This window comes from Gopherus flavomarginatus, chromosome 19 (genome assembly GCF_025201925.1).
Source record: "Gopherus flavomarginatus isolate rGopFla2 chromosome 19, rGopFla2.mat.asm, whole genome shotgun sequence".
In the NCBI taxonomy this organism is placed as follows: Eukaryota; Metazoa; Chordata; order Testudines; family Testudinidae; genus Gopherus; species Gopherus flavomarginatus.
The window spans coordinates 13,392,567-13,419,960 of record NC_066635.1 but is presented as its reverse complement, the minus strand read 5'-3'; the positions used below and the strand labels follow the sequence as shown (position 1 = coordinate 13,419,960).

Here is a 27,394-nt window from a genome sequence, read left to right as displayed (position 1 = left end):
CCAAAGAATTAGTGCTGTGGAGAGGAAAATTAGCATAGACCTATCTATATGGTAATACTAAATCAGGATTAACTGCATTAGGAGATGATCATGTTGTGACCGAGTCCCTGGACATTGTAGTTTTTTACAAACTCGACCACAGTCTTTTCATGAAATTTATTATTTCCTCAGGGATATAAACATGGATTTAGAACAATGCTTCAGATTGTGCAAATTATCCCAATATTATCCTTCTGAGGCCTACACTTAAAACTTAGGTCAACAAAGCTTTGGTGCTCAAAAATTCACACTCCTGAGCACCCCAGCTCTGCCAACCTAAACCCCGGGGGCCAAATGTTGAAGCTACAATATCACGACAATGTGACTTGATGCTTGATCTGATACAAGCTGGCAGTGCTGTCGTGATGTGATGTTGCCACACCCTCTTGTGCTGTGCCATATCATACCAGGCCCCTCTCGTGCTAGGCTGCGGGGTGCCAGCATGGCAGGGTGAGCAGATAGCAAGTGTGAAAAATTGGGACGGGGGTAATAGGAGCCCATATAAAAAAAAGCCCCAAATATCAGGATTGTCCCTATAAAATCGGGACATCTGGTCACCCTACAGCATGCTGACATGCTGGGAGCAGCCAGGGGAGGCCCCTGCTCTGGGGCAAGGCTGTAGGGTTTTCTGCTGCAGTCACAGTCTGGCTCCAATAAGGCAACTGGCCTCTCTAGCCTCCTCTCTGTACTCCATGGCCCTGGAGGACCAAGCTGGTCGCGCTCCCTCCCCGTCTCTATGGCATTAAGAGCGCTCTGGCCGGCCAGCTGCCGTCTCTATGACCCGCTCGGCGGCGCTCTATCCGCCACCCCGTCTCTGTGCTCGTGGAGGCCGGCTCGGAGGTGGTGCGGCGCTCAGTCCATCCGGCGGGCCCCTCTCGCTGGTTGCGTCGGGCGGGCGCGCGGGCCTGGCGGTGCGATGGCGGCCGTGCGGGGCCTGCGGATCTCGGTGAAGGCGGAGGCGGCGGCGGAGGAGGAGGAGCCGCCCCGCGGCCCCGAGCCCGAGCCCATGGAGGTGGAGGAGGGCGAGCTGGAGACCGTCCCCGTGCGGCGCTCGCTGCGGGAGCTGCTCCCGGTGCGGTGCGGGGCCCGGCCCGGGGGAGCCGGAGGGCGCGGAAGGCGGCGGGGGGAGGGGCAGATAGTGGAGGCGGGAAGCTGGCGGGGGGGGGGGCTGAGTCCCCGGGGGACATGGGGCGAGGCGGTGAAGGTGCAGCAGCCCCTCTCCGGGAGGGGGCCCGTGTGGCGTGAGGTGGGGGCGGCGGGTGGGGGAGCACAGCAGCCCCCCCATCTCTGAGGCTAGGGACCATAAAGATCCAAATGTGATCTACTCTGCGCTAGGGAGTAACTCGAGCGAGCTAACACGAGGTAGAATCCTAGTGAGGACGGGGCGGCTTGTCAGACTGAACAGGTCGAGTCGATGGAGGGGTCGGGGAGGGGGAGCCCAGGGAAATGCCGAGGTCTCAAAGCTAGAATGAGACGGGAAATGGCCATTTAGCTGGAGGGTGGAGAAGAAATTGCATTATTGGCATAGAGTCTACGTGATTTAGTGCAATCAGGTAAACTCTGCAGAACTAACTGATGACAGTGAAAAACCCCGTTTTTCTCCCTACGTGTCACTCTTAATTTTTATGACATAATTTAACAAAACAAAGGCAGTGATTCCAACTGGGATATTTTGGGAACTGGGACTAGAATCAGTGACAGCCAAGAGGCTTGAAAGTTACTTTTTTAATATGAAAGTTGAGTTTAATGTTATCTTGTGCTAAAAGGTTGCTTGATAACCTAATGCTGGTAAGTTGTAACTCTTAGAGAGCCTGATATCTTAAAATAATATGATTATGTTAAACACACAAATTTTTCAATTGGAAGACAGTTATACCTGAAACCATGGACGTTAGCGTTGGTAATGCTGTTTGGTTATCTCCTCCACTTGCTGCTGTGGCAGAATATATTTTCCCCTGTGACAGTGGATGTACTAGATTTTTAACTACTGCTAAAAATTACTTATGCCAAGGGAAGCTGCATTTGTTTTGATCCATTCTGTCTGTATGTAATTCCACTGAGTGAGTGTCGTCCACATCTGGTCAAGAATGTACTGGCACATAGAGTTAGGAGAGAGTAGAAAGGAATGGATTTATTTTAGAGCTGATTACCAGGTGAGATTTTATCAGTCTAACTGGTTTGTTGCGTTTAGCCTTCATCACAGTTCTGCTTTGTTTCAGGATACTAGTAGAAGGTATGAAAACAAAGCTGGAAGTTTCATCACAGGAATAGATGTCACCTCCAAGGTAATGTTGTGCTGTGGGTCTTTTTAAAGTTTTGTATTACTGTTGTTGGATAGGAAGCATTGTTAGCTGGTCTTCAGGAAATTCAGATAAATGGTCATTTTCGGTACACTTAGACCAATGATTGGCTCTTAAATGTGTCTCCTGCGGGTGTTTTGATATTAAAACCCTGTGTGATTTAATTATTAATAGGGCTACAATTATGTCATGGAGTTCATGGAAGTCATGGAATCTGTGACTTCCAGAGACCTCCGTGATATTTTCTGCCCCGGGGCTGGACTGCTGTCAGCAGGTAGCCCCGTAGCCTAACAGAGGACCCTGGAGCTCCCTGTGGGGTCCCCTAGAACTCCCACTTCCCATGGGAGGCAGGAACCCCCCTGCAGCTGCCCGGCCAGCGGGGAAGGACAGGGGGAACCCTGCAGCAGCTCAACCCTTGTGGGGGAGAGCAGGGGGACCACCACCCTCCTCCCCCCCAGCACTGTGGGTGCTGGACCCTCCTCCCTCCCCATTTTGTCAAGGCTTGTTTTAGTAAAAATCATGGACAGGTCACGGGCTTCCGTGAATATTTGTTTATTGCACATGACCTGTCTGTGATTTTTACTAAACATATCTGTGACAAAATCTGAGCCTTAATTATTAACCAGTCAGGATGCTTTTACAATGTTATTAACCAATTGTAGTTGATAAAATAATAATACTTAATCAGTCATTTTGCTGTGAGGATTTTATATATATACACCTCTACCCCAATATAACACTGTCCTCAGGAGCCAAAAAAATCTTACCGTGTTATAGGTGAAACTGTGTTATATCAAACTTGCTTTGATACGCCGGAGCGTGCAGCTCTGTCCCCCCCCGGAGTGCTGCTTTACTGCGTTATATCTGAATTTGTGTTATATCAGGTCACATTATATTGGGGTAGAGGGGTGGGTGGGTGTGTGTGTGTGTATGTGTGTGTATATGTATATGTATATGTATGTATATATATATAGTATTATAGTATATGAAACAATGAATTCATACTACTGTAGCTCTTTTGGGCAATGCTGATTGCTAATTTGGCTCCTGAACCACTAAGGTCTGAGTATTACTGAGTTTAGACAGTATCAGAGGGGTAGCCGTGTTAGTCTGGATCTGTAAAAGCAGCAAAGAATCCTGTGGCACCTTATAGACTAACAGACGTTTTGGAGCATGAGCTTTTGTGGGTGAATACCCACTTCATCAGATGCATGTAGTGGAAATTTCCAGGGGCAGGTATATATATGCAGACAAGCTAGAGATAATGAGGTTAGTTCAATCAGGGAGGATGAGGCCCTCTTCTAGCAGTTGAAGTGTGAAAACCAAGGGAGGAGAAACTGGTTTTGTAATTGGCAAGCCATTCACAGTCTTTGTTTAATCCTGAGCTGATGGTGTCAAATTTGCAGATGAACTGAAGCTCAGCAGTTTCTCTTTGAAGTCTGGTCCTGAAGTTTTTTTTGCTGCAGGATGGCCACCTTAAGGTCTGCTATAGTGTGGCCAGGGAGGTTGAAGTGTTCTCCTATAGGTTTAGACACTCTTTTATAGCTGGAAGAGCTCTTGTTTTGATGTTAGGTTGGTGAAATTTTTTCTCCTGCTGTGATGTCTGTCTCATGTAAAATATTAGAGGCAGCAATTTGTAAGTCACAAAATGTATAAAATAAACAAGCTCTATGAAAATGCTGAGCCAACCATCTCTTTCTATGATTCTATAGTGAAAGATTTATTTGTAGACAAAGTTTTCATACCCCGCCAGGAATTTGTAATACTGTTTCTAAAAGCTCAGTGCATTTGCCAGAAAACAAGGAGACTCTCTTGGAATTGCAGTGATGCAACTCCATAGTGCAAAGCAAAGCCCTTTGAGTCAGGTCAGCTGAATTTTTCTTATTATGTGAGTGACAGACAAGGAAAAACAAGTGTTTGGCAGGAAAATCTAGTTCCATTGTCTTGAGTCTTCAAAGGGCATCATTGTGTGTTTCCACATACTGGGCTTGAAGTACATAAATTAACAGTCGCTTCAAAACAAGGTTTGATCATTTTGTGGTTCTTTGGAAGCTTAAACTTGCAGCTGGTCTCCCTGACACACACTGCAATTTTTAAATAATTGGCATCACTGTATGACAGATCACTGTAAGTTGTATCTAAAAATGGAAAAGAAAATGCACTGTTCCATGTTCTGTGTTAAGTGTTCTGTGGTATTATTAGGATTTTACATTTTCAGATTATGATAAAATATGAATCTTCACAGCAGCACTGTGAGAGACGATGCATAAGTTTTATTCCCATTTTGCCTAGCGAAAGCTCAGCCAGAGAACTTGCCCAAGAGCACAAATGAAGCTGGTGTAAGAGATTGAAAATCAGCATTCTTGGCTACAAATATATAGCTTCTGTATGTCAGAGACTTGTAGTTCAGGAAGCAATTAAAGTTATAGTGTCAGAGAGAAAATCTCCCTCCTTTGTTACATTCCTTAATAACAGCTTTAAAATGGAATTCATAATTAAGGGTAAAGATGTACAGTGCTGAATAATGAAAATGAGTTGGTTGGGAAATCTAATAAAACTATGATTAAAAAGTCAAATTTATCTTGTAGTTATATCTGAGGGCAGTTCTCGCTTAAGGATATTTTTATGAGACAAGTTTCATTTTAGTTGATTGAAAGATTTTTAAAACACTCATTAGTTTTTTAGACTGAGGTATTCTTAATCAGTCACAAGAAAGAAAATTACCGTCGCTGTTGAGGGCTTGCATAACATCTTTTGTGTCACTGGTTTTAGAGAATCTGTTGATGGGCTCCCTGGAAATAGCTTGGATTACCAATCCCAGCAAGATTTCTATAGTCAGCATTCCAGTTAGTCCTGATGAAGTGCAAACACAAAGGGATATTCCCAAAGGCCACAGGGCAGACAAAGGGATATTCCCAAGGGCCACAGGTCTCCAAATAATATTTTTTAACTGTCTGGAAACTGCGTGATCTGTATCTTCTCAACATGTTTTTCTCTTTTCCTCCACGTAAACAAGCCAGCAGTCTCAAAATAAAAGATTAGTCTGCCTGGTAGAGGAAACATTTGTTTCAAGTAAAGGTTTGCTGAATTTTGCCTTTGATATATACTCATTTTAAGGATCAGTAAATTTGGTTATCCGAAAGGTTAAGCACTTGTCCAAGGTCATACAGAGTCAGTGACGGACAACACATCATGATTCCCATCATGCTGTTTGGTCACAAGACAATAATTATTTGACTCTTAGTCAAGCTGTGAAAGAGTTTTTAATTTTGTTCCTTTTAACATAATTTTCTTTTTTTGTTGACTCAGCCAGGCCTAATGAAAAGTAATAGAAACTTTGTAATGATTAATTTCTGGCCACTTGTGTTTTATTAAATGTCTGGTATTACTATGAAACTTGTTTGGAACACAGCATCAATTTACTTTTCCATTGGACCTTGTTTCCTGCAGGAAGCAATTGAGAAAAAGGAGCAAAGAGCGAAGCGCTTTCATTTTCGAGCTGAAGTGAACCTTGCCCAAAGGAATGTGGCATTGGAACGAGATATGATGAAGAAAGGTAGGGAATGTACCATGAGCTTAGCAAACTGAATGAAAGGCAGAATCTCTAGATTGTTTCCTTCCTGTTTCCTGGCTTGATGGCCATACTTCCTCAGTCCTTTCTAGGTGTGCGTGAAAAAGAGTGAAAAAGAGAGCATCACTAGGAGTAATATCTTGTATTTTTCACTTCCCTTTTTTTCTGTTCACTTTCCCATTTAAAAAAATACTTGAAGACAATCTAAAAAATAAATACAGTTAAAATTGTTGTGGGAGGATGATGACAATTAGAAGAAACAGAACCATTTGGGCCAGACAGCATTGTTTAATGACATGGCAGCAATATCCACTGCTGCGTGTAGACTGGCTGTCCAATGCTTTTCTGTCAGTTGACACAGCAGAAGCTGTTGGCGCACATACACACGGTTACAAGGCTCCAGTAGGTTGTCTGTTCAGTATTTAATAAAAGCGATGTTATAAAGTTTTTAAAAGTCTTTATTTTTTTTAAAGGGTTAAAAGTAGTCTGAAAACCATTCAGCACCTGCCTCTGAATCCCTTGCCAGTCTTTCTGGTTTTGCAACCACGTTTTCCCGTATTATTTAAAGTATTTCTCATTGTTGCTGTGTAAAGAACATACAGAAAAGAAACTAAAGTCCCAGTTATGCAACTTCATTAGTGCAGGTGGATCCACGTGCATGTTATCCTGTTGAAGTTAGTGAAGCTCAATGTGGTCATACAGGTCCACCCATGTGGATGCAGTTGCAGGACCTAGGTCCTAACGGTCCTTCTGTGCAGATCCATTTGCAGGATCAAGACCTAGGCCATTGATTATACAGAGGAAACTTGAAACTGACTGTACAGATGGTTGTGAAATACATGGTGAAGACATTGAAAACAGAGGAACATAATATTAATTATCTGTTATGGATAACCTTACTACTGCTTGTAACAATACTAGGTAAAAAATACTTTCAGAATGGCATGATTTGTGTTTTTATTTGATCATGTACCTTTAAAATAAGCTGAAGATTTTACATTCTTATTGAAAAGTTAATAACAACATGCATGCTGTCTTTAAAATCAAATTATAATCGGTGATTGGCAGTAGAATTCTATAGCAATACATTCTAATATTTCTGATGATTTTGGATTGATAAGTATCCTATTTTTATTTTCAACTAGAAAGGTCAAAACATTGTGAAATTATAAGTTAAGTTCCAGGCCATTAGATTAGAAGATCATGCATTTAAGTTGGTATAGGATGTACCTGACTTTAATAAACTATTCTCCACTTTTTAAAAATGATTTTGGTTTTTAATTCAACGTGTTTCTAATACATAAACTCATTTTGTAAAAATGAGCAGTGGTTTTGTTTCTTGTTTACAGCAATCCCTAAAGTGAGGCTGGATACAGTCCACGTTTGCGGGGTAGATGAGATGAGTACCCAGGACATCTTTGCCTATTTTAAAGAGTATCCTCCTGCTCATATTGAGTGGTTAGATGACACATCGTGTAAGTAAACTAAGTCTTTAGCCTATAGTTCTCAATATTTTCTGTATTCCAGAGCTCTTGGATTCTATTACTAGTTCTGCCACTGATTTCCTTTGTAGCTTTTGGGCAAGTCCCTGACCCTTCTGCGCTTTAACTTCTGCTTCTGTAAACTTACTACCTCAAAGGGGTGTTTGAAAGAACTAGTTAGTGAAGAACTGTGAATATCAAAAGCAATATATAGTTACTTTTTCTCACTAACCAATAACTTACCGCAGCTCTACCAGGTTAGGTTGGCAACACCCTGCTGCAGTATAGAATGTTGTGAAAGATGCTAACTCTGGTGAAAATGACAAGCTGCAGCAGTGCGTCTTAAATTGGTGCAACAGAATTGTAGCATTTTTAAAGGTCCGAGACACCTTGTTCTTGTTCTTCAGAGAGAGAAACAAAGAAAAGGCGTAGACTTTAAAAATTCAAAGATTGATGGGCACTTAGGTATTTGGTTTATATGTAGCTTTTCCATCTTCAGCCTGCGTTTACATTTAGAATATGGGTGTTTTCCCCTACAGTGAATCTTATCTATTCAAGCATCTTAATATAAAACAAGATAAAATTTATTGCTCTGGTTTTTCCAGAATCATTAAACAGCAGAACAGCATTTAACGCTTGTGGCTGTATCTGGGCTGAATGCTTCTCAATAAAAGGACTTTTGCTTAATGCTGATTTTTAAGAAGCAACTCTCAAATCTTCTTTTTCCCCTCTTACATTGTCACATGTCTAACACAGTTATCATCAGCCTGACATAATCAGTTCTACTGCATATAATTTTAATTCTCTCTCTTCTTACAGGGATTTTTCTTATAAGTACCAAATATACATTGTATTTTCTTCAGTGCACATGAACATTGCTAATCCTTGCATCACTAATCTACAAATTTGATAATCTGTACAAAAACCCCTTAACAGTCTCTCCTTTCCTCTCAGCAAGTTCTGCAATGAAGTCTCTTGTTATTTAAACTTAATTATTTTACAAAATATACTTCAGTCATACTTCCTAGAATAGCGTCAAGAGTTTTGCACAGTGAAACTAAACAACACTCTTAAAAATAAATGAACGGATCATTTTATGAGCCAGTATCCTTGATTTAATCATGGTTGGTCACTAGCATATTCAGAAGGTGCAGTAATCTTGAGTGGGTCTTCTAGTTATTGTCACAAATAAATGAGTCCCTATTATTTATGTAGACCTTAATCATTCCAGCGTTTTTTTTTAAGTTTTGATCAGAAAATAATATGGTGTATGGCCTGTGTTGTCCTGTGTGATAAGAGTTGTCTCCTGCTGATCAAACATGCTAAAGGATTTGTTTTCCCTTTATGAAACACATCTGATAATCTCCCTTCCTGTTGGTACATATAACTTTATATACTTATTATGTGACTGAAGTTTTATACTAGTAATTTGTCTTCTAGATAAAGGATATAATCGTAAGAGCCTGTGTGGAAAATTTTAGCTAACTAGAACTATTTTTGTGTGGTTTTTTTGTTTTAGGTAATGTAGTCTGGCTTGATGAAGTGACAGCAACACGAGCTCTTATAAATATGAGCTCTATGCCTGATCAGGATAAACTCAAAAACAGAGAAAACAACGAGGAGAAAGCAACTGAAAAAAACAAGAAAGGTAGATGCACAGAAGGTATAGGTCATGCAGTTAAAACTCCGCATTCTTTAAAATATATTTTCTTGGCTTGGGTGCTGCATAATTTGAATTACTGAAGGAGGTTCTGTCATGTAGTTTCAGGTAATGGTATTCTGCCACTTTAAAAAAAGGCTTTCATCTTGGAAACCTTTTGAAGGAGCTGCTTCCTAAAAGGTGGGTTGGAGAGATACCAAAATCAGTAATATGATCTGTACTGAACATTCTAAACATAAGGACAAATTCAGAGGTGTGTTAAGTAGTGGGGCAAGTTTACACAGTCTTTTTAACTCACAAGCTGAGTGGGTGGAAGGGTGGGGTTGTAACAATGAGAACCAAGTGGGTGTAATAAGGTGCTTTATCATCTTAAACCCTCCTGTTGGTTGCTTTTCCTTGTTACTACACCATCCTTTCTGCAAATGACATTGATTTACCAATGTGTAACTTCCATCACTATTTATATTATCTCTGAATTTGACCCTGTTAAAACCTGACCCAATACCCCACTGTATGTTTACAAATCTATTGCGAATGGACCCAATTGCTGGGTCCCATGTGCTTCCAAATCAATTGTGTCTGGCTAGAGTCTAGCCACTGTTTCTAGCTTTGAGACCCTAGGGCACATTCCCAAGCTCTGACTTCTTGTCTAATGCCCTTCCTTGGGATGTGGGATGCCGCTCTCCAGGACTTTGAAATCAGAGTCTGTGACCGCTTGAGTCCCCCAATCACATGCACTCCCCAGGGCTCCACCTGGGCTGTGAGCACTCTAGGCTTGTAGCTTTACCCCGTTGGGGACAGCGTGGCAGGAAAGCAAGTAACATAGGAATTGGTTAACCATAGTGACCTTAAAGCATTCGAGTTACAGATCTTTTAAAACAAAAGTCCTTAGACCTAGTATGAGCTCATCCATTGTGTGAGTCCAAGGTTTTATCAGTATTTTAAGCTGGACAGAGTCTCTTCCCCCTCTCCTTCCCTTCCACCTCCTTTGCAAGTCCCTGTATGTAGGCAGTGGTCACTCCCTCCGCTCTGCTCAGAGCAGAACCCTGCCCTTAAATAGGGTTTCTCCTCTGCAGGGCTGGCTTTAGGCCGATTCCCCGGAATCGGGGCCCATGCCTAAGAGGGCCCCACGCCTTAGGCGCCTTTTTAATTTTTTTTACTCATCCCGCGGCGGTCCGGGTCTTCGGCGGCAGGGGGTCCTTCAGTGCCGTGGAAGACTCGGAGCGAGTGAAGGACCATCCGCTGCCGAAGTGCCACCTAAAACCCGGACCACCACTGGGTATTCGAATTGGGCCCCGCAGTTCCTAAAGCCAGCACTGCTCCTCTGAGCCATGTGCTCAGATTGAAACGCTAGCAACCCCTCAGTCGTGTTTGCCCCTTCCTCACTGCAGCACCCCGTGTAGAAAACCCATTGTTCCATGGGGATGGGCCAGTAGTTGAAGGACAACCAAAGTTGTTGACCCCAGATTGCAGTCTTGATGGCTCTTAGTGTTAGTCCTTTAAGGAGTCTTTGTGCATGTCCAGGCTTGTGCAGTCACAGTGTCCAACATTTCTACACATAGAACAAGATAAAGTTTATAATTTGACTCGGACATATTCCACTCTGTCACAGTGTCCATCGTCTCTTTTTCCAAACAGAGCATACTGCAAGGTAAGTTGTATAAATTGAAGCAGCTAAGGTACACCTTCAAATTGTGATAAACCTGGAATCTAATTGCTGACAACATCCCCCTAATTATTACCCCATTATACTTCCACAGACAGGAATTTGTGGCTTTTATTACTTTGACTACATCCAACTGTTTTGCTGCTAGGTGATGTGTTAACTTCCTGTGATGTGGTTCAAACCAAGATATTGAATTGCAAATTATCAACCAATAGTGACAATGCAATTCATAAAAACATTTGTTTCAACTGAAACTGTAAATTATGCTTCAGTATGAGTTGCATGAACAAAATCCAGATTACCGATCTCCACTTTCTGTACGTTATGCACTAGCAGAAGCCATCAGATGTGGTCTGTTTTCACACCTCTGTTATGTTTCCAGATGCCTTCATAGCAGATTTCTCCTTGCAGCTTTCCACTGCAACTCAGGGGCTTTCTAACAACCCCCGTTTTGCCTTAGGAAAACTAAGTCTATGCAAAAATAGGTATTGTGAGGAAGACTTAGGTGCTTTTTATACTATTTTACCAGCCTCCTCTATACTATGTCTTATTTCTTTGTACTGAAAACTTTTTTGTGCGGTTTTAAAACACAACCTAACCTTTGATTTCAGGCAAATACCAAGATTCTACAAAATGTAACATTCTTAAAAGACATCTTGTGTTATTTCTGGAGACTAGGGAAAGACCTTATTTAAACTGAGGACATATATTTTCACATTGATCCTGTCGGGTACAAAATAATTACTATGACACGTATATCAACAGTAGTAAAATATGTATCGACCTAAACTCCCACATACATTTCTGCATCTGGTCACCTGGAAAAGCAGGCTACTAGGCTAAGTTCAGACTTTTTCAGTTGGGAAGAATTTATAAAGTAAGTTACCGTCTGAGGAATCGGATAAATCCAAAATATTAGGGAGGCTTTGGCTCAGATATATTCCTTTTCTAAAATAATTCTGGAGTTACCTAGGCACATTTTGTCAATAAAAACCTCTTGCAGTAATTAAAGATCCTGTGGCCCTTTTTGTAAGAGGCAGGATGCTAGCCCTGATAACTTGGCCAAATTCCACCGAAGTAATTACATTCTGCTGTCTGAATATTCTCCATGGTTTCATTTGGGTTCAGTATTCTTTCGTTCCTGCCCATAACTTTTGTGTAGTTGTTGTGTGCTGTAACCAGCTGTTGTATTCCACTCTGAAAGTTGCTGCATTTAGTTGCTAGGTGAGAATCTGTATTCCCTTACTAAACAGGGGTGCTGAGGGGCTTAGCCAGTGTTGGTAAAGTGCTTTGAGATATCTGAGTCAGAGGCACCGTTAAAGGACTATTAAGTTATCTTTCAGAAATAATTGAAGCAAGATTCTGCTGACAATATAAACAAAATCTTTTTCTTAGCCCAAAAATAAACTGAAAATATCTGCCATCAGCTAGCAATGCACACTGTATACAATCAATAGATTGGTATTACTGGTTAAACGTTTGCTTCCAGAGCTACTTATGTTAGATTCTTGAAATGAAATCACTCATAATTTTTGAGCTGCAGAGGTTATCTCAGTAACTTTCTAACTATTGAACATTAACTCAAATATTTTTAAGTGGCAGCTAAATTAAGGCATCAGTGACCTCTCTGCGGTTGATAAACTGAAACACAGTGTGTCTTCTTATATTAACAGACAGTTAAACTTCTGCTTCAGCCACTTACATTAGTAGAGCGCACCAGCATGAAGGAAGCTCTAGGATTAGTTAGTTATCATGTATGCTCACCTGTTTAAAATTTTTGCAGAGGTTTACTATCTTAATTATTCTCCAGGCTACCCAGAACAATGGATAACTTACTCAGTTTGATTTCAGAAAATACAAGGATTTGAAAAGCAAATGCTGGAAAATCAAATGCTGGCAACATCATAATATCAGGAAGAATGTCCTAAAATTTGTTTCTCCTTAGACAAACAGGAGGAAAGCTCGGACGATGAGACCGAGGAAGGAGAGGTTGAGGATGACAATCCAAGTGATGTTGAGGTCAGTACAGAAAGAAAAACGTTAACATGAGAGATTCAGTTTTGGGCAGTGAGGTCCTTCTGATATTCTACTCTTAATGTAAAAATATTATACAGAATCTGGATTATTGCGTAGTATCATAAATTAAATGCTAAATCAGATTTAGTACTTATGAAAACATTGAAGGCAAGGAGAAGTCCAGAGATTTTGTCAGTGAGGATATCAGCCTAGAATGGCTTTGTGAAAGTGAGTTTTTAGGAGAGGGAGGGCATTTGGAATATGGGAAGTCTGAAGCTGCTCCACTCATGTGAGAACCGTATGAAATCAGGAATGGAAAAGACTGGAAGGAGGAGATAAAAGGAGTAATTAGGAGGAAGGATGAAGAGGAGCCAAGCTATTTGGTTTTGGCAAACTGTATGTAAAGGTATGCATCGGGGGAGTGTTTCACTCTTACAACAGCAGGGACAGCACATCTAGAATAATGCTGCTTTTCCGAAGAAACAAGCTGAAATTTTGCTAGAGATGAAAGAAAGTTTTAAAAAGCTGTTTATTTTAAGATGAGCTGCTTAATAGAATACTGTCAGGTCAGTGTAGGCCCAAATTTCAGTGTGTGTAAAACAAATTTAAGGGAAACTTTTCTAAACAAACACTTTGTGTTTTTTGCAGTCCAGACATTGCAGCATTGTGCTAGTGTGTGACAAGTTGATAAACAGGCTAGAAACTGACTGTGAGCCAAAATAAAATTGACTAGTTGTCTTTCATTGTCCAGGCTGAATGAAATGTAGATAGTCAGAAGTAGTGGAAAGTAAATTAGATTTTAAAAAGCTTAGTTTTAGTAACTTAGGGTATTAATAAGACAGGGAGGGAAATCTTTTTGTTTAAAAAAAAAAAATTACTTTTAACCTGCCAATGTTCCTTTAATAAATCAGTCTGTTAAAGAAATGCAAAACATCTGAGTTCACAAATCTGCTGGAAAGCTCCTAACATGAAAATATACTTTCTTAGTAATCATTTGTTAGCTTTACTGTTGAATGTAATCTGTGCTGAAAAACATTTTATTTTTGTATCTAACATATTTTCTTTCCAAAGTTGGATGCGCTCTCCCAGGTAGAAGAAGATTCTCTCCTGCGTAACGATCTACGCCCAGCCAACAGGCTGGCTAAAGGAAACAAACTGTTCATGAGATTTGCTACTAAAGGTAACTAACTCACTTCATGGGCACTATACAGTGTTTGAAGGTGACTGATGACTAAATGATGTCTTTACAACACAGCTACAAATAAAATCATTATTAAAGTGTTAGATTGCTTGTCAAGCATTATATGTTAAAATCGCACAGTACTTGTGTGTATTTTTAATGTGTGAAGAACGTATATGTAAAACTTATTCTGGGTAAAATTCAGCCTAATGCAAAGATTTGGTAAAAGATATATGTGCCACTTCAGTCCCGCTGAAGCCCACAAAATAGGCTCTGCATAAGGGCAAATTTTGCCTTTTCTGTGCATCAAGAATCATTTGCCATGGTGTTGGAATTCTTTATGTGATATTGGTGGAAGCTGTTACCAGCTACAGTCATGTCAGTAGATAATATTAATGCATTTAAGGTAAACAAACTCAAATCCTGACTTTTTTCCAATTTGACTGTCCTTTTTCATACAGTTCTGACAATGACATCTCTAATCAGATAGTCTCCATATTCCAGCTCTTAAAGTGATACATAATACAACAGGAAGGTGATAAATAGAAACTCTCATCTCCATGGAATGAAATTAGTTGAACCCAGTGTCTGTTACTGTTAGTTTTATTTCAGAGGAATTGTCAGCAAGCATTGTAATCCGTTTTGTTCCTAGTAAGTACATGGATCTTTTACTCACATGAAGGAGATTGGATATTTTATAGCTAAACAGTAGTTGAGACTGCCTATTACAATATATGCTTCATATCTTTGACTGGGCACTCTTTATTTTTGCTCCAGTGTGGTTAGGGGAAAAGTATTACTTTAACTTAATTACACATTTTCAGATGATAAAAAAGAGCTGGGAGCTGCAAGAAGAAGTCAGTACTACATGAAATATGGCAACCCTAATTATGGTGGCATGAAAGGAATTCTTAGCAACTCTTGGTGAGTACATGATAAAGGGGAGTAGAACCTTGCATGTGTCCAGCCATGCTTACAGGTCTATCTGACTTGTGAGTGTCATCCCTCAAAGTTCTGTAGACTTGGGGGTGGGAAGCATTGATTTGTATTTTAGCAAAGTTGATTTGTTGACTTTACATTTATAAAAATTTGAATTCAAAATTAACAAGTGCTTATAGTTGAGAGATTCGTACTGGCCACAGTAGAGCCATAGAGTAAATGCGTTCAACTGCCACTGAAGTCAGTGGAAATTGCAGCTGTTACTCTGTGGCTGAATTTAGGTCGCTTTCTTTTGGCCTTTTATGTGGCAGAAATGTGTTCGCTTTTGTTGACATTCCAGGAAACGAAGATATCATTCACGTCGAATCCATCGTGATGTGATAAAGAAAAGGACACTCATTGGGGATGATGTTGGGTTGACACCTCCTTATAAACACCGGCATTCAGGTAATTAATGACAGTACTGGGAACATATATATAATGCTTTACATCTTCAAACAAGTGTTGCAGCTGTTATGAAACTGCGGAATGAAATAAAATATAGGTCTTTGTGCTTCTCAGGCCTGCCTTTTCTGTCCACTATGCCTCATTAAATAATTAACCAAAGCAGAGTTTAGTCCAGGAGAAAATGGTGGTTACCACATGCTAGTTTTGGGTGGAGGCATTTCTAATAGTTGAAACATGGAATTGAGTTAAGATACTAGGGTTTTTGGCCCTGCTTAGCCACTGATTTACTTGTTACATGACCTAGTTTTTCCTGTTTCCCTATCTGTCTGACCACTTTATATGGCTTATAGTATCTGAATGAATCATTCTTACAGTACCTCTCTCTGATTGGACAACATTATTCCCACATTGCAGGTGAGGAACTGAGACACAGAAATGAAGTCAGTTGTCCAAGATCACTTAGGAAATCTGAGACAGAGTTAGGACTCAAGCCCAGATGTGTGTCCAGTGCTTGAAACACTGTTCTTAACCTTTACTTGATAACAATTTCTCAAGGATGATGTGAGAAATCAGTGTGGCAGAGTCCTTTTAAGATCCTCTTGTGAAAGGTGCTATTCAAATGCAAAGTATAACCCAAGCAACAGTATACACAATGTAAATTCTAAAATAATACCTTTAATTAAATAAAAGCATTCTCTCAATAAAACAGTAATTGAAATATTAATGGAACACCTGCCAAAATATAATTGTTACTGTCTTCGGGTTTGTCAGCTTGACATAGATTGTGCATAATTAATCTGATAAATAGAACAATGTCAGATAAGTGAAAAAGAGCTATGCTTTACCCTCCCCCCAGCACTTAGATTTTGTCCTATGGTTTTGCAAGCAACAGGTCAGATAAAAAACATCAAATCACTTAGCATAATTCAGTAGGTACTTCATTTTACTTGATTGTTTTTTTTCAGAGATTTGGGAAATGGAGTCTGGAGCATAAGAGACAAAAATATCTAATGGTTTATTTACACTTCACTTTAAACTGTCATATTTGCCATTTCAACTCTTATCTTACAATACATGATAAAAATATAGTAGTTGGGTGGTATATATTCCAGGGGAATGTAGTCCAGAAAACCCTATCAATGAGCTTGTAATTAGTACTTTAGCCTTTAAAGTGGTCACGTGATTTATGGGTGTGTGTATTAGGGAGATAATATGGGAAGAAATATGTTAAGTGCTAAGGAAAAAACTGTACAGGAGGCTGCATATCTGCTGACTGCTTTGTAAAAAAAAGACTGATACAAAGTGCATTCTAGAATATATTCCTATATATGAACTGAGTCATATGAAGATTGGAAGAGGGTGCTGAAACTGCACCATCATCCATTTAACTGTGTGTAATAATTAACACTGTATTACTTGATGGGGCAGTGTTTGCCTCCTGTTGCATATGACATAAGATTAAAACACTGTTTTACTTCTGAGTATATATTATAGATTTAGAACATTGGCAATACATGATGCACCTGTTCTGTTGTGCAGTGCTGAATATGGGATCAGGAAGAAATCTTTCTCTCTGTCACCAGCAGTGATCACCTTAAGGCACTATACAAGCATTAGAATTAATTATCTTTATTTTATCAAGTATTGCTTCATAAAATTGTTCATACAGTTATTCAGACATTTCAAAAAATCCAGCTGTAGTACTTAACCTCCCTTCCAAGACAGTGAATGGTACAGATTATGGCATGTTTCATGGCAGTTTTATATTTCCTGTATTTACTTGCCATTTTTTCTAAATCTTGATGTTTAATTAACTTTATGAAAAAGAGACAAGATACGTGAGGTAATATCTTTTATTGAACCAACTTTTGCTGATGAAAGAGACAAGCTTTTGAGCTCCACAGACCTCTTCTTCAGGCTTTAAAGTTGGTCCAGTGAAAGAGATCACCTGACCCATCTTGTGTTTCGTATTCTGGGACCAACATGACTACAAAAACTCTGCAAACATTTATGAAAAGGATAAGCTACAATCTCTCAAAATTAATTGTTGTGTTTCAGGCCTAGTGAATGTTCCTGAGGAGCCTATTGAGGAAGAAGAGGAGGAGGAGGAGGAGGAAGATGAGGATATGGATGAGGATGACAGGGTTGTGGTAGAGTACCGGGATGAACTACAAGCTTTCAAACAGTCTCGAGATCGCAGTGCAGCAAGACGATCGAGTGCCAGTGCATCTGATTCTGATGAAATGGACTATGATCTTGAACTGAAAATGATATCCACTCCATCTCCCAAAAAGAGCATGAAAATGACAATGTATGCTGATGAGGTGGAATCTCAATTGAAAACTATTAGGTAAAAATTTAATTTCTTGCGTTTTATTGCTTAAAAACCCCGGTCACAGTGTTTCTTGCATTATGTTATAATTAAATTTCGATTTGGTTAAAAAAAAATTGAAGCTTAAAAGCTCTAGAAAATAATGTAATCACTTATATGAATTGACAAAATCAACTGAACTGCTGTTTTAAATTTAAAAAAAATACAATAACTGTTCAGGATCTCAACTCGTTAACTTAAGTATTTTGAGTCACCTTTTAATGGTTAAAACCCATGTAGTACAGGCATTTGATCCTGATCCTGCAAATATGTACATAGTAATTTTATATATCTGTTATTCTGTTGCATTCAGTGGGACTCTCAAGTTTAAATTTACTCATATGCACAAGTGTCTGCAAGACTGGGGCTGTACTTTTTTTTAAAAGTATATACTGATTATGTAAAAAACAATGAAATATGTGTTTATTAAATAGTGTATGTAAAAGAGTTGTCCAAAAACATGTTCAGTAGCCACTTAATTTTCTGTGCCATGAACAATATTAACATCTTGTATATTAAGATCATTCCAGTTAGACCATGTATTTCAAAAGAAGTGACTCAATAGTACACGTGAAGATCTTAACAACAATTGCGGTATTCTGCTTTGACTTGATATAATACGGAACCCTTCTAAAGTAGCCACTATAGCATGACGTCTCAATGTGTAGTATATTTAATGCTGAAAATCGTTAGCACTGAGTAACAACTCTCCTTGAAATCCTATCCAGTTTGACTCCTCATTAAGATCAATCACTTGTCATTTCAGTGACATAACTGTAATGACTTAAATGAAGTGGCAGCATCAGCATGCCCTCTTTAGCTCTGACATGATTTAGTGGAAGATATTTAAAAGAAGAAATACAGAAAACTCACTCAAGTTAACCCTTAATCCAAATATAAAATTGTTAAATATTCCCTTGCAATGATTGTAATCTAACATTGCAGCATTGTGTTAATGCATGAGAACCTGATTAAAATAAATAGAACTGACTGCTGTGTTTTCATTGCTGAATCTAGGAGAAATGTGCATAAAACCGACACCAACCACAAACCAACAACAACCCTTTTAATGGTAAAAAGTAAAAGTAGATTTTAATATTTTCAGTATTAATAATCTAATAAAAATCTTCAGGTCCCTTCAATAATATAATAGAACATGATGGAACCATTAGAACGTGAATTAAATCGGTCTAGTAGTTCTCTAACTGTTCATTTACTCTGAATTACTTTGAGTGCAGTGGAACTGCTGTGTTGACATCAACCTGGTGTACTTCTGTTTGAAACAGATACTGATTAAGCTTGTTCACATCACTATTTTTAGTTTTCAGAGTACCTCATAGTGGTCCGAATGCTGTCAGAATAGTGCTGATAGCACTTATTACTAGAGACTGTAGCAGATATCTTTAAAGAAAATACATTTTCTCTTTAGCGAAAGGATTGCAAACTCTGTACTATCATAGCCTACAAATGTATCCCTTATCTGCACTCTTCCTGACAGGTAAGATGTTTACAAGCAGCCCCATAGCACTTTGCTTATAGTCTTGAGTAACAAAGGATGATGAGCCTAAACTTCGAGAAGCATTGATACTTTGTCTGTTGTTGTTTTGACAAGATATGCTTATATCCTGGTTTAAAACTGGAAAAACATTTGCTACCTATTTGTTACAGGCTTCTAAGGAATCCTGGATGCAGGATATGCAGCATATGATGCTCTGAACATATTGATAATATGCTTGAAGAAGAGCTAAGACTGATTCATGAATGCAGTTTGTTTTTGTTTTTGTTTTGTTTTTTTTACAGTGATAGATTTTGTGTGTTCTTCCCCATTTCTTAATAAGGGAAATCCTGATATCACTAACTTCCAAAATGCGTTTATGCGCAGGGTGCCTTCCTGAGGACTCTGTTGAACTTCATTCATGGGAATTTATTTGCTGATTAGAAATATATTATGTCTTTATTTAGGAACTCTATGAGAGCAGATAGTGTAGCATCCAGTAATGTCAAAAACCGGATTGGCAGCAAAGGATCGTCAGAAAAAGTTGCAGATGTAAGACTACTGTTAGAGGAAAAACGTCAGAATAATACAGGGCAGCGTCAGCCAGTCAGCACTACAAAATCGGGTAATGTAAAACTAATGTAACACACAGTGGATGACTTGCTGTTTAAAATGGTTATATTCAGTACTGAAATTTATAAACCTGTAGGAATTATGTTCAGCTGTTGGTTCTGCATATATGCAATTCAGTATTCTCTCAAACTTTTCACACCTCATAATGAATATAAAGAATCTTATGTTACCAGGCTTAGACAGTTCATATATTAGTGAAATTGCAGGTGGCTTGTATTCATATATTAGGAGCTTGTTGAGATAAATGTATATTGCCTACTTTTTTTTAATCTGATGAATATTAGGGACAAAACTGGGGCTTGCTACAGGGAAAAATGAATAGTTGGATGGAGATGAAGAATTTATTGTTGCCTGAATTACTTTGCTTATATCCGTTCTCCCCACTTTTTTTTTTTTTTTCTTTTTACATTGCTGGCTCTCTAAGGCAGAGATTCTGTATTTCTGTGTGAAACTACCAAGTACATTGTGGGGCTAACATGACGCAAATAACAAATATGAATCGCTTTGAATGTCTTGAATGAAAGATCCTGTTTAAGTGCAGAATATTTTGTTTGCTTATGACTTGAAGGTTTTGAGTTTTAATTTTAGTTGGTTGGTCCTTTTTATTATTTTTTTTTTTAAACTTGAGCATGTGTAACTCTCGTTATCCTCTTATGTGCGTAATGTCTAGAAACGGTTACTCTTCGTCACTTGGAAGGAATACTTTCTTTATATAAAGTTTACTAAATAATCCAGCTGTTTAATGCCTTTCTCTAAACTTTCATGTCCTTCAGATTGACAACTTTATATATATATACCTGTTCCATTTGCTTCCATGTTTTTGTCTGAGTCCTAGTGCAGAAGCAGGGATCCAAATCTTAAGGCATATCTGCATTTGCTGGTCAGTACTGCTGCAATCAATGCAGCGAGTATCAATTTTAGTGGGTTTGGTGAAGACACGCTAAATCGATGGGAAATAACTCTCTCATCGATTTGTGTACTCCACCTTCCCAGGAAGTGTTAGGGAAGTTGATGGGAGACGCTCTCCCATCGACACAGCGCAATGTAGCCAGCACAGTAAGTGGCTCTAACTACGTCGACTTCCATTACGTTATTCACGTAACTGAAGTTGTGTAACTTAGATCGATTTAGCGCGATAGTGTAGACCAGCCCTTACAGTTTTCAGTATGGCATGGTTCACGTCATGGGTTAAGTATCTTTACAATAAGATTCTTTTGCTCTGGTTTTCACTTTAGTTCTCTAAATTAGAGGAAGCAATACTGTAATTTTAAAGTGGATTTTTTCATGTATTCTAAAAAGTAATTAATGAAGGAGTCATGCTTTTCATATAAACTGCCTCACACTGGACAGACACACTTTTCTCTTCCTTTAGTATTTATATTCCTAAAATAGAAATGGAATCCAAAACAAAGATAGATTTTGGCAATCTTTAGAAAAGTTGTTACTTTTTAATCTTTGGGACAAAGCCCAGCCACGTAAGAGTAAACATCCCAAAAGGGGGTGCCTTGCAAAGATGCCATGTGACAAATTTGTCATAGAAATAATTCTAGCTTGGATAAACTGTAATACAGGAATTCAGAGCATTTCAAAGACAGTGAGCTATGTTAAGATTTAATTAAAAGACTTCACAAAATCCACCTCTCTAATTCCAATTTTTGTAAATGGATAAAGGACACGGGATCAGCTGGAAGAGTTAAAGTAAATGCAGTACGTGATTACTCAGTTTAAACACTGTCACATGTTATTTCCAGATGTACGGCAGAGACTAGGAAAGAGACCTCACTCTCCGGAAGTCAAGCCCCCAAGTAGCACCTCCACCCCTCGTCGAGAATCGGTATCCGATGTACATAGCCGGTTAGGGATACCCAAACAAGATGTGAAAGGCCTTTACTCTGACACCAGAGAGAAGAAAGCAGGTTTGTTTTACAGAGAGAAAATGTGACTTTACTTTAGGGGTGCATATGTAGCTTGTAACTGCAGACGACAATGATGTCTAGATGCTGTTAGTGGCATTTGACTAGAAAATAACCAAAGGATATTAACTTAAAACAGAATATTATTCCTAAACATTAAAGCTTTGCCATTCATGTGGGTAAAATTCTAGACTTTATAATCTTGCATAGAGATTGCATCTCATGAGCTTTATTACAAAATCCTCATGTGAATAACTTGTAATAACTAAAGCAGTTTTTGTAATGAAGATCACAAATGTTGGCTTATTCCCTTTAAGATACTTTACTGCTTTGATTCTAGGGAACAAGAGGAACTTCAAATGAAAACCTGGAGGAATAATATTCTGGTGAATGAAGTTAGAAATCAAGTAGTGAATGTTTGTGGAATGTTTTGAAGTTGTAAAGCACTATATTAATGGTTATTAGAAGTCACAAGTGCCAAATTCTGCCCTGAGAGATGTATGCAATTCCCATAAAAGATAATGGGACTTGTGCACGTTTTTGAGGGCAGAATTTGGTTGAAATGTCTTCCAAATCTGGTCTTGAAGAATATCGTAGAATGATGGTTGAATTATTATATAATTTATTGCATTTAATTTCTACTTTTCTCTCAACATATAGAATAAAGGAACTTTTAAGACAGATTTTCCCCTGAATGTTGTTCTCTATCCTCAGTGTTGAACTTTTCCTGATTTTTATTTTTTATTCTTTTGCTCAGCTTGTCTGAACAGAGCAGTTGTTAAAGATATCTCAAACTTTGAGGTGTAATAATGTGGTAATAAAAGTGAAAAACTATAACAACCAAGGAATTTGCATTTCAAAGTGTTAATATACGTTCATAACCTTTACTCATTTTGACTGTGAATTGCAATACAATTATTTGTGATCATTGTCATTCTTTTTAAAGTGTGGCTCTACTTTCAGAAGAGACTTTGTGAAAATCATTTGATACAGTTCCGTAACTTTCTTAGTGAGGCGAGGTCACATTTTCTCAGTTTACAAAAAGAAAGCTTTTCTTGGTAACAGCCCTGAAAACTTAACCTGAGAGTCATACTGTCTTTTTTCATACTTGTAAATCCCCAGTAATAAAGCGTCTGTAGACCACATAGAGGCTGCACAGATGTAAGGGAAGTATGGGGGAAGACTGTAACTTCTTTTGATGATGCATTTGAATCCTGCTCTCTTACAAAATCTGTGTGTGGACCAGGTCTATCAGTATAACTGTGTTGTTACGGGGTATGATTTATGTTTTTTTTTAAGCAATGTACATATATCAGCTCCTAGCATGGACACAACATAAAGGGGTCTTATACGGGTTGCTAGTCCCATACTGGAAGGAGAATAAGTTATATCTCGGTTCAAAGCACCTTTATACTGATAGAACTGCCCACATTGGGTGGGGTTGTACCAGTTTAACTATACTGGTATAGTTAAAAGGTTCCACTTTCTAGTGTAGACAAAGCCTTATTAAAAAACATGTGATTCTACAGTTCTAACAGAAGTAAAAGTAGTGAAAATGTACTATCACTAAGGCTATGATTTAATCGTATATTTTTAGTAAAAGTCATGGACAAGTCATGGGCAAGAAACAAAAAATCACAGTCCCTGACCTGTCCAATACCCCTGATTTAATCTTGGAGGGAGGAATCTGGGGGCCCGCAGCACCAGCTGCCAATCTGGCTGCCACATGGGAGGAAGCCCTGGGGTGCCAGCCACTGCTCCAGCCACCCTGGAACTGCTGTTCAGGCAGTCTCTGGGGCCAGCTGCACCAGCTGCTGCTTGGGTGGTCCCCAGATCCAGCTCCCCGGGGTCATCAGAGCAGTGGCCGGCTGCAAGGCCACTCTCGCAGCTCGCCCCAGGATCAGCCGCACTGGCCGCTGCAGAAGTCAGGGAATCCATGACTTCCACGACCTTTGTGACAAACATGGAGCCCTAACTATCACTGCTGTAAGCAAGGATTGCTCTGGATACATACAGTAGAAGAATTAAATAAAAGCACCATTTTACATAGTTACTTTTAAGAGTAGACCTGCACTTCAAAATATATTAAATTCTATTTAAAAATATGTTGAGAACATTAAGGTTGCATAGTTGAAGTCTTCAAAATTTAGGCCATTCAATGGTTAAAATTGAAGATATTTTTGAATATATGTCAGTTTTTCCAGTGCTTCTCATTACTATCCATTACTGTGATTTTCAAACATGTTGTTTTTAATCCAATTAGGTAATTTATGGACCCGCTTAGGATCAGCACCTAAGACACAAGAAAAGACTCCAGATAAATCAGAAAACTCAGTAACATCTCCAGAGGAGGACGATTCAGAGCTCCAGCGGGCATGGGGTGCTCTTATAAAAGAAAAAGAACAGTCTCGCCAGAAGAAAAGCCGATTAGATAACTTGCCATCTCTACAAATTGAAATTAGCCGGGAGAGTAGTTCTGGGTCAGACACTGAATCATGATGCTCTTTAGACCCTGATCGTCAGGATTTGAACTCTGCAGCACGGCAAGATTTCCATTGCCCAAAGGCTGAACATTATGGAAGCGTGGCAGGACTCTGATTGAGGTTCCAGGAGCCTCTCCATTCTGTTTACACAGAAGTAAAGACCTGTATACCACTTGACATTTAAAGCAATCACATTTGTCTTCAGTATGTGTGGCCCTCTGTTGTGTAGGGCATTGTCATATACATTTATTACAGCAAACCTGTAGTAGTTATTGCAAAACATTTTTTCCCCAAGCTTCAAACTTTAAAGAAGGAGCAGAACTCCTGGATTTTGTAGAACTTTTTGTTCTTAATCTTTTTAACGTGGAGTCTTTTAAGAAAATGTTTTACACAGTTCATCCAAAGAACAGGGAACTTCAGAATAATTGCTATTGCCTTGCCCTTATAGCTGTTACCAGCACCTTTAGTCTCCTCATAGGGTAATAACAGTGATGCTTCCTGGGTGCGCAGCCAGCAAGGGTAAAGCTTATAAAGGGATTGCTGTCTCCCACTCCTCCAAAATACTGAATGTAAATCTAAACTAGACCTCCTAGTAGGTAATACTTCAAAATAACATCAGAGCAGCACCACTATATTAGTCTCAAAAAGGATTCTGCTTCATTCATTTTGGTGATAACTTTTTGCTTTAAGTGAAGATTGACAAGTTCAAGACTGCGGAGTTGGATTTGTTGACAAAATTGTGCAAATTCCTGAGATGAATTTTTTTGGAGTTTAAATGTTGAAACAATTTTACAAAAATATTTCAATATAGCTGTATTATGTTTGAAGAAATCTTAACAATTTAAAAGCTTAAAATAATGTTTATATTTGTGAGAATTCTGTTGGCTACAGTGAAAGCTTGTAGTGGTGTTTTCATAAGTGCTGTTGAACTACACACACATATATATATATATATAAATATGATTGAAAGAGAAAAGGAAAATATAGGATCAGTGTTTCATGTCAATATTTTTGAATGTCCTAACTGTATAGTACATGTGGATGTGCACATGGTTGACTAGTTACATTCACTTCACTTTTCTTACCCTTGTCCTCTTCCTTAGTAGGTAAAAAGGTTAATGAATGTGCAACCGTCTTCTGGTTTGTTTTTTATTATTTGTGGCATTTATTTTGATTGCCCACAACTCGGGGAAAAGGAATAATGTGTATGACATAGCAAAATATTACCTGCCAAGATTTGACAGCCTGCAAATCTGTTCGCGTTGTATCTAATTCCTAGGTTCTGTTAGCGCAAAATGTCAGTGTGTCCCTTCCCCATCTTCCTTTTAAACATATATTTTTCTTCTGTTTTCTGATTTTTTCATACTATATTGAAATAGGGTTGGGGCTTTGCAAAAGCAAGGAATCTGCCGTTAACCTCCGTTATGTCAGTGTGTGTATAAGAATATTATGTTCTAATAGCAGTATATGAAACTGAAGATAAGCTACAGTGACTAAATACAGCAGGGTGAGCTGGGGACTGACTGGGCTTCTAGCCTTAACTATTTCTTTGCTTTTGTGACGTTCGCCCTTTTTTATATATTTAATTGAATTGAATATTGTCTGGTAAACAAGGCTGCCTAAAAATACTGTTCATGACAAGAGTAAATGACTGCAGTATCACTGTCATGGGTTATTTTGATGTGTATTTTCATTAATATATTTCCCTTTATAAAGCTTTAAAATAGAACCATATCTAACCATACATTTGACACCTTATCTATATTAACATCCTGATAAAAGTTCCCTTAACTGCTGTGTTTGTGCCAGTAAATTACTTCGGTTGTATTGCTGGTTTGACTCAAATATCACAACTTACTTTTTATGGAAGTAGAGATTGTGTAGGCCCCTGATCATGTAAGCTGCACTGCTCTGGAACCCTTGCAGGTTTCTGCTTAGGCAGAGCAACTGGGCCTTTAATTTGCTTTTAGTGTTGCCGATGGGCATGCTGCTGTGTCTTCCTTCTCAGCCAAGAAGTGGCTATGCCTTTCACACATTTCACAGTCGGAGGGTCCGATATCTTTAAAATCTTTAGGCCTGAGTCCTCATAGCCCTAATTGTGAGTGTAATGTAAGTGTATTGTTAAAGGGACCATACAAAGGATTCGTCTAAAATTGACATTGTGCCCATTTTTGCTTCTTTATGAAGTATAAAAAGGGTTTGAAAGGTATCTGACAGTATCACGTGTCAGTCTGGTTTTCTCTGGTTTGGCTACAGGACCCTATCCGTTGTCTCAGATGGGGTGTGTATTGTTTTCTCTCACCTTAATTAAAAGTGGGTAGTGAGTCTTTTTAACAAAGATATCCTTTCCCAAAAATGTTAATTACTCAAATTAAGCAGATGTTAACAACAGACATAGGAAAAAGTATTAAGCAGATGTACTAAAAATCCTTCTTCCCTCCTTTCCCCCACCCCCCCATTTTGCTTGGTTTTTTGCACGCTCTTCATTCTTGTTTGGTTGGCATTTCACTAGTTCTCAAGTCATTATTGTGTCTTCTGTGCAAGACAAATTAAATTAGTAACATAAAAGGCAAGCTGGAAAAAAAAAAAAGCCTGTAGGTCTCTCTGCAACATAATGAAGCAAAAAGCACATAACCAAAAAAGGAAAGAAAAAATGGACACCTTTAAGTGATTAATGTTGATAAATGTTCAAATAGTGAATGTGAGAAATTTGAGCTGTCTGTTCCGTTAGAATAAACGAATTCTGTTCAAACTCTCTCAGATTTGGGAATGAATATTCTGGTTTTGCCGTGGAACCTATGCCAAGGAAAGGAAATGAGCATTCCTCAATTTTAAGTGAACTGTTATAGAAATACCTTAAGACTTTATTTAGATCATTTCTTATTAAAGAAAAAATCCTCTTTTAGTGAGTGATTCAGGTGACTTGCATTCTGTTTTTCAAAATAAATTGACATGGCATTTTAGGCCGCAATTCTCCATGGGCAGAACCAGGCTTTAGGATTTTAAAACCAAGATTTTATTTCAGGTAAGTGCATCCAATACCAGACAAGGGAAAGAAGAGAGCAAAGGTCCTTTTTTATTTTATTTTTTCAATTCAAGGCAAAGAATATAATGTGAAAATATTTATACCTTTATTTAAGCAGATATTGCTGATGTCTGTTGGCTTGATCTTCCAAATAAAAACTGCTAGAAATTACATG

General features: G+C 38.7%; 1 protein-coding gene across 2 annotated transcripts; it reads left to right on the top strand.

Moving 5' to 3' along the window:
- Window positions 1-940: 940 nt before the first annotated feature.
- NCBP3 (nuclear cap binding subunit 3) lies at window positions 941-27,390 on the top strand. Of its 2 annotated transcripts, none has more exons than XM_050929343.1 (13): window positions 941-1,111; window positions 2,259-2,324; window positions 5,790-5,895; window positions 7,260-7,385; window positions 8,911-9,039; window positions 12,663-12,736; window positions 13,805-13,913; window positions 14,738-14,837; window positions 15,193-15,299; window positions 17,358-17,649; window positions 19,633-19,790; window positions 21,550-21,714; window positions 23,975-27,390. In XM_050929343.1, the coding sequence occupies exons 1-13, from the start codon at window positions 956-958 to the stop codon at window positions 24,208-24,210; spliced, it is 1,824 nt and encodes a 607-aa protein (XP_050785300.1). In that variant the 5' UTR covers window positions 941-955; the 3' UTR covers window positions 24,211-27,390. The 2 variants fall into 2 exon arrangements, with proteins under 2 accessions (XP_050785300.1, XP_050785299.1); XM_050929342.1 differs by having other exon boundaries at window positions 8,911-9,054.
- Window positions 27,391-27,394: the final 4 nt, after the last annotated feature.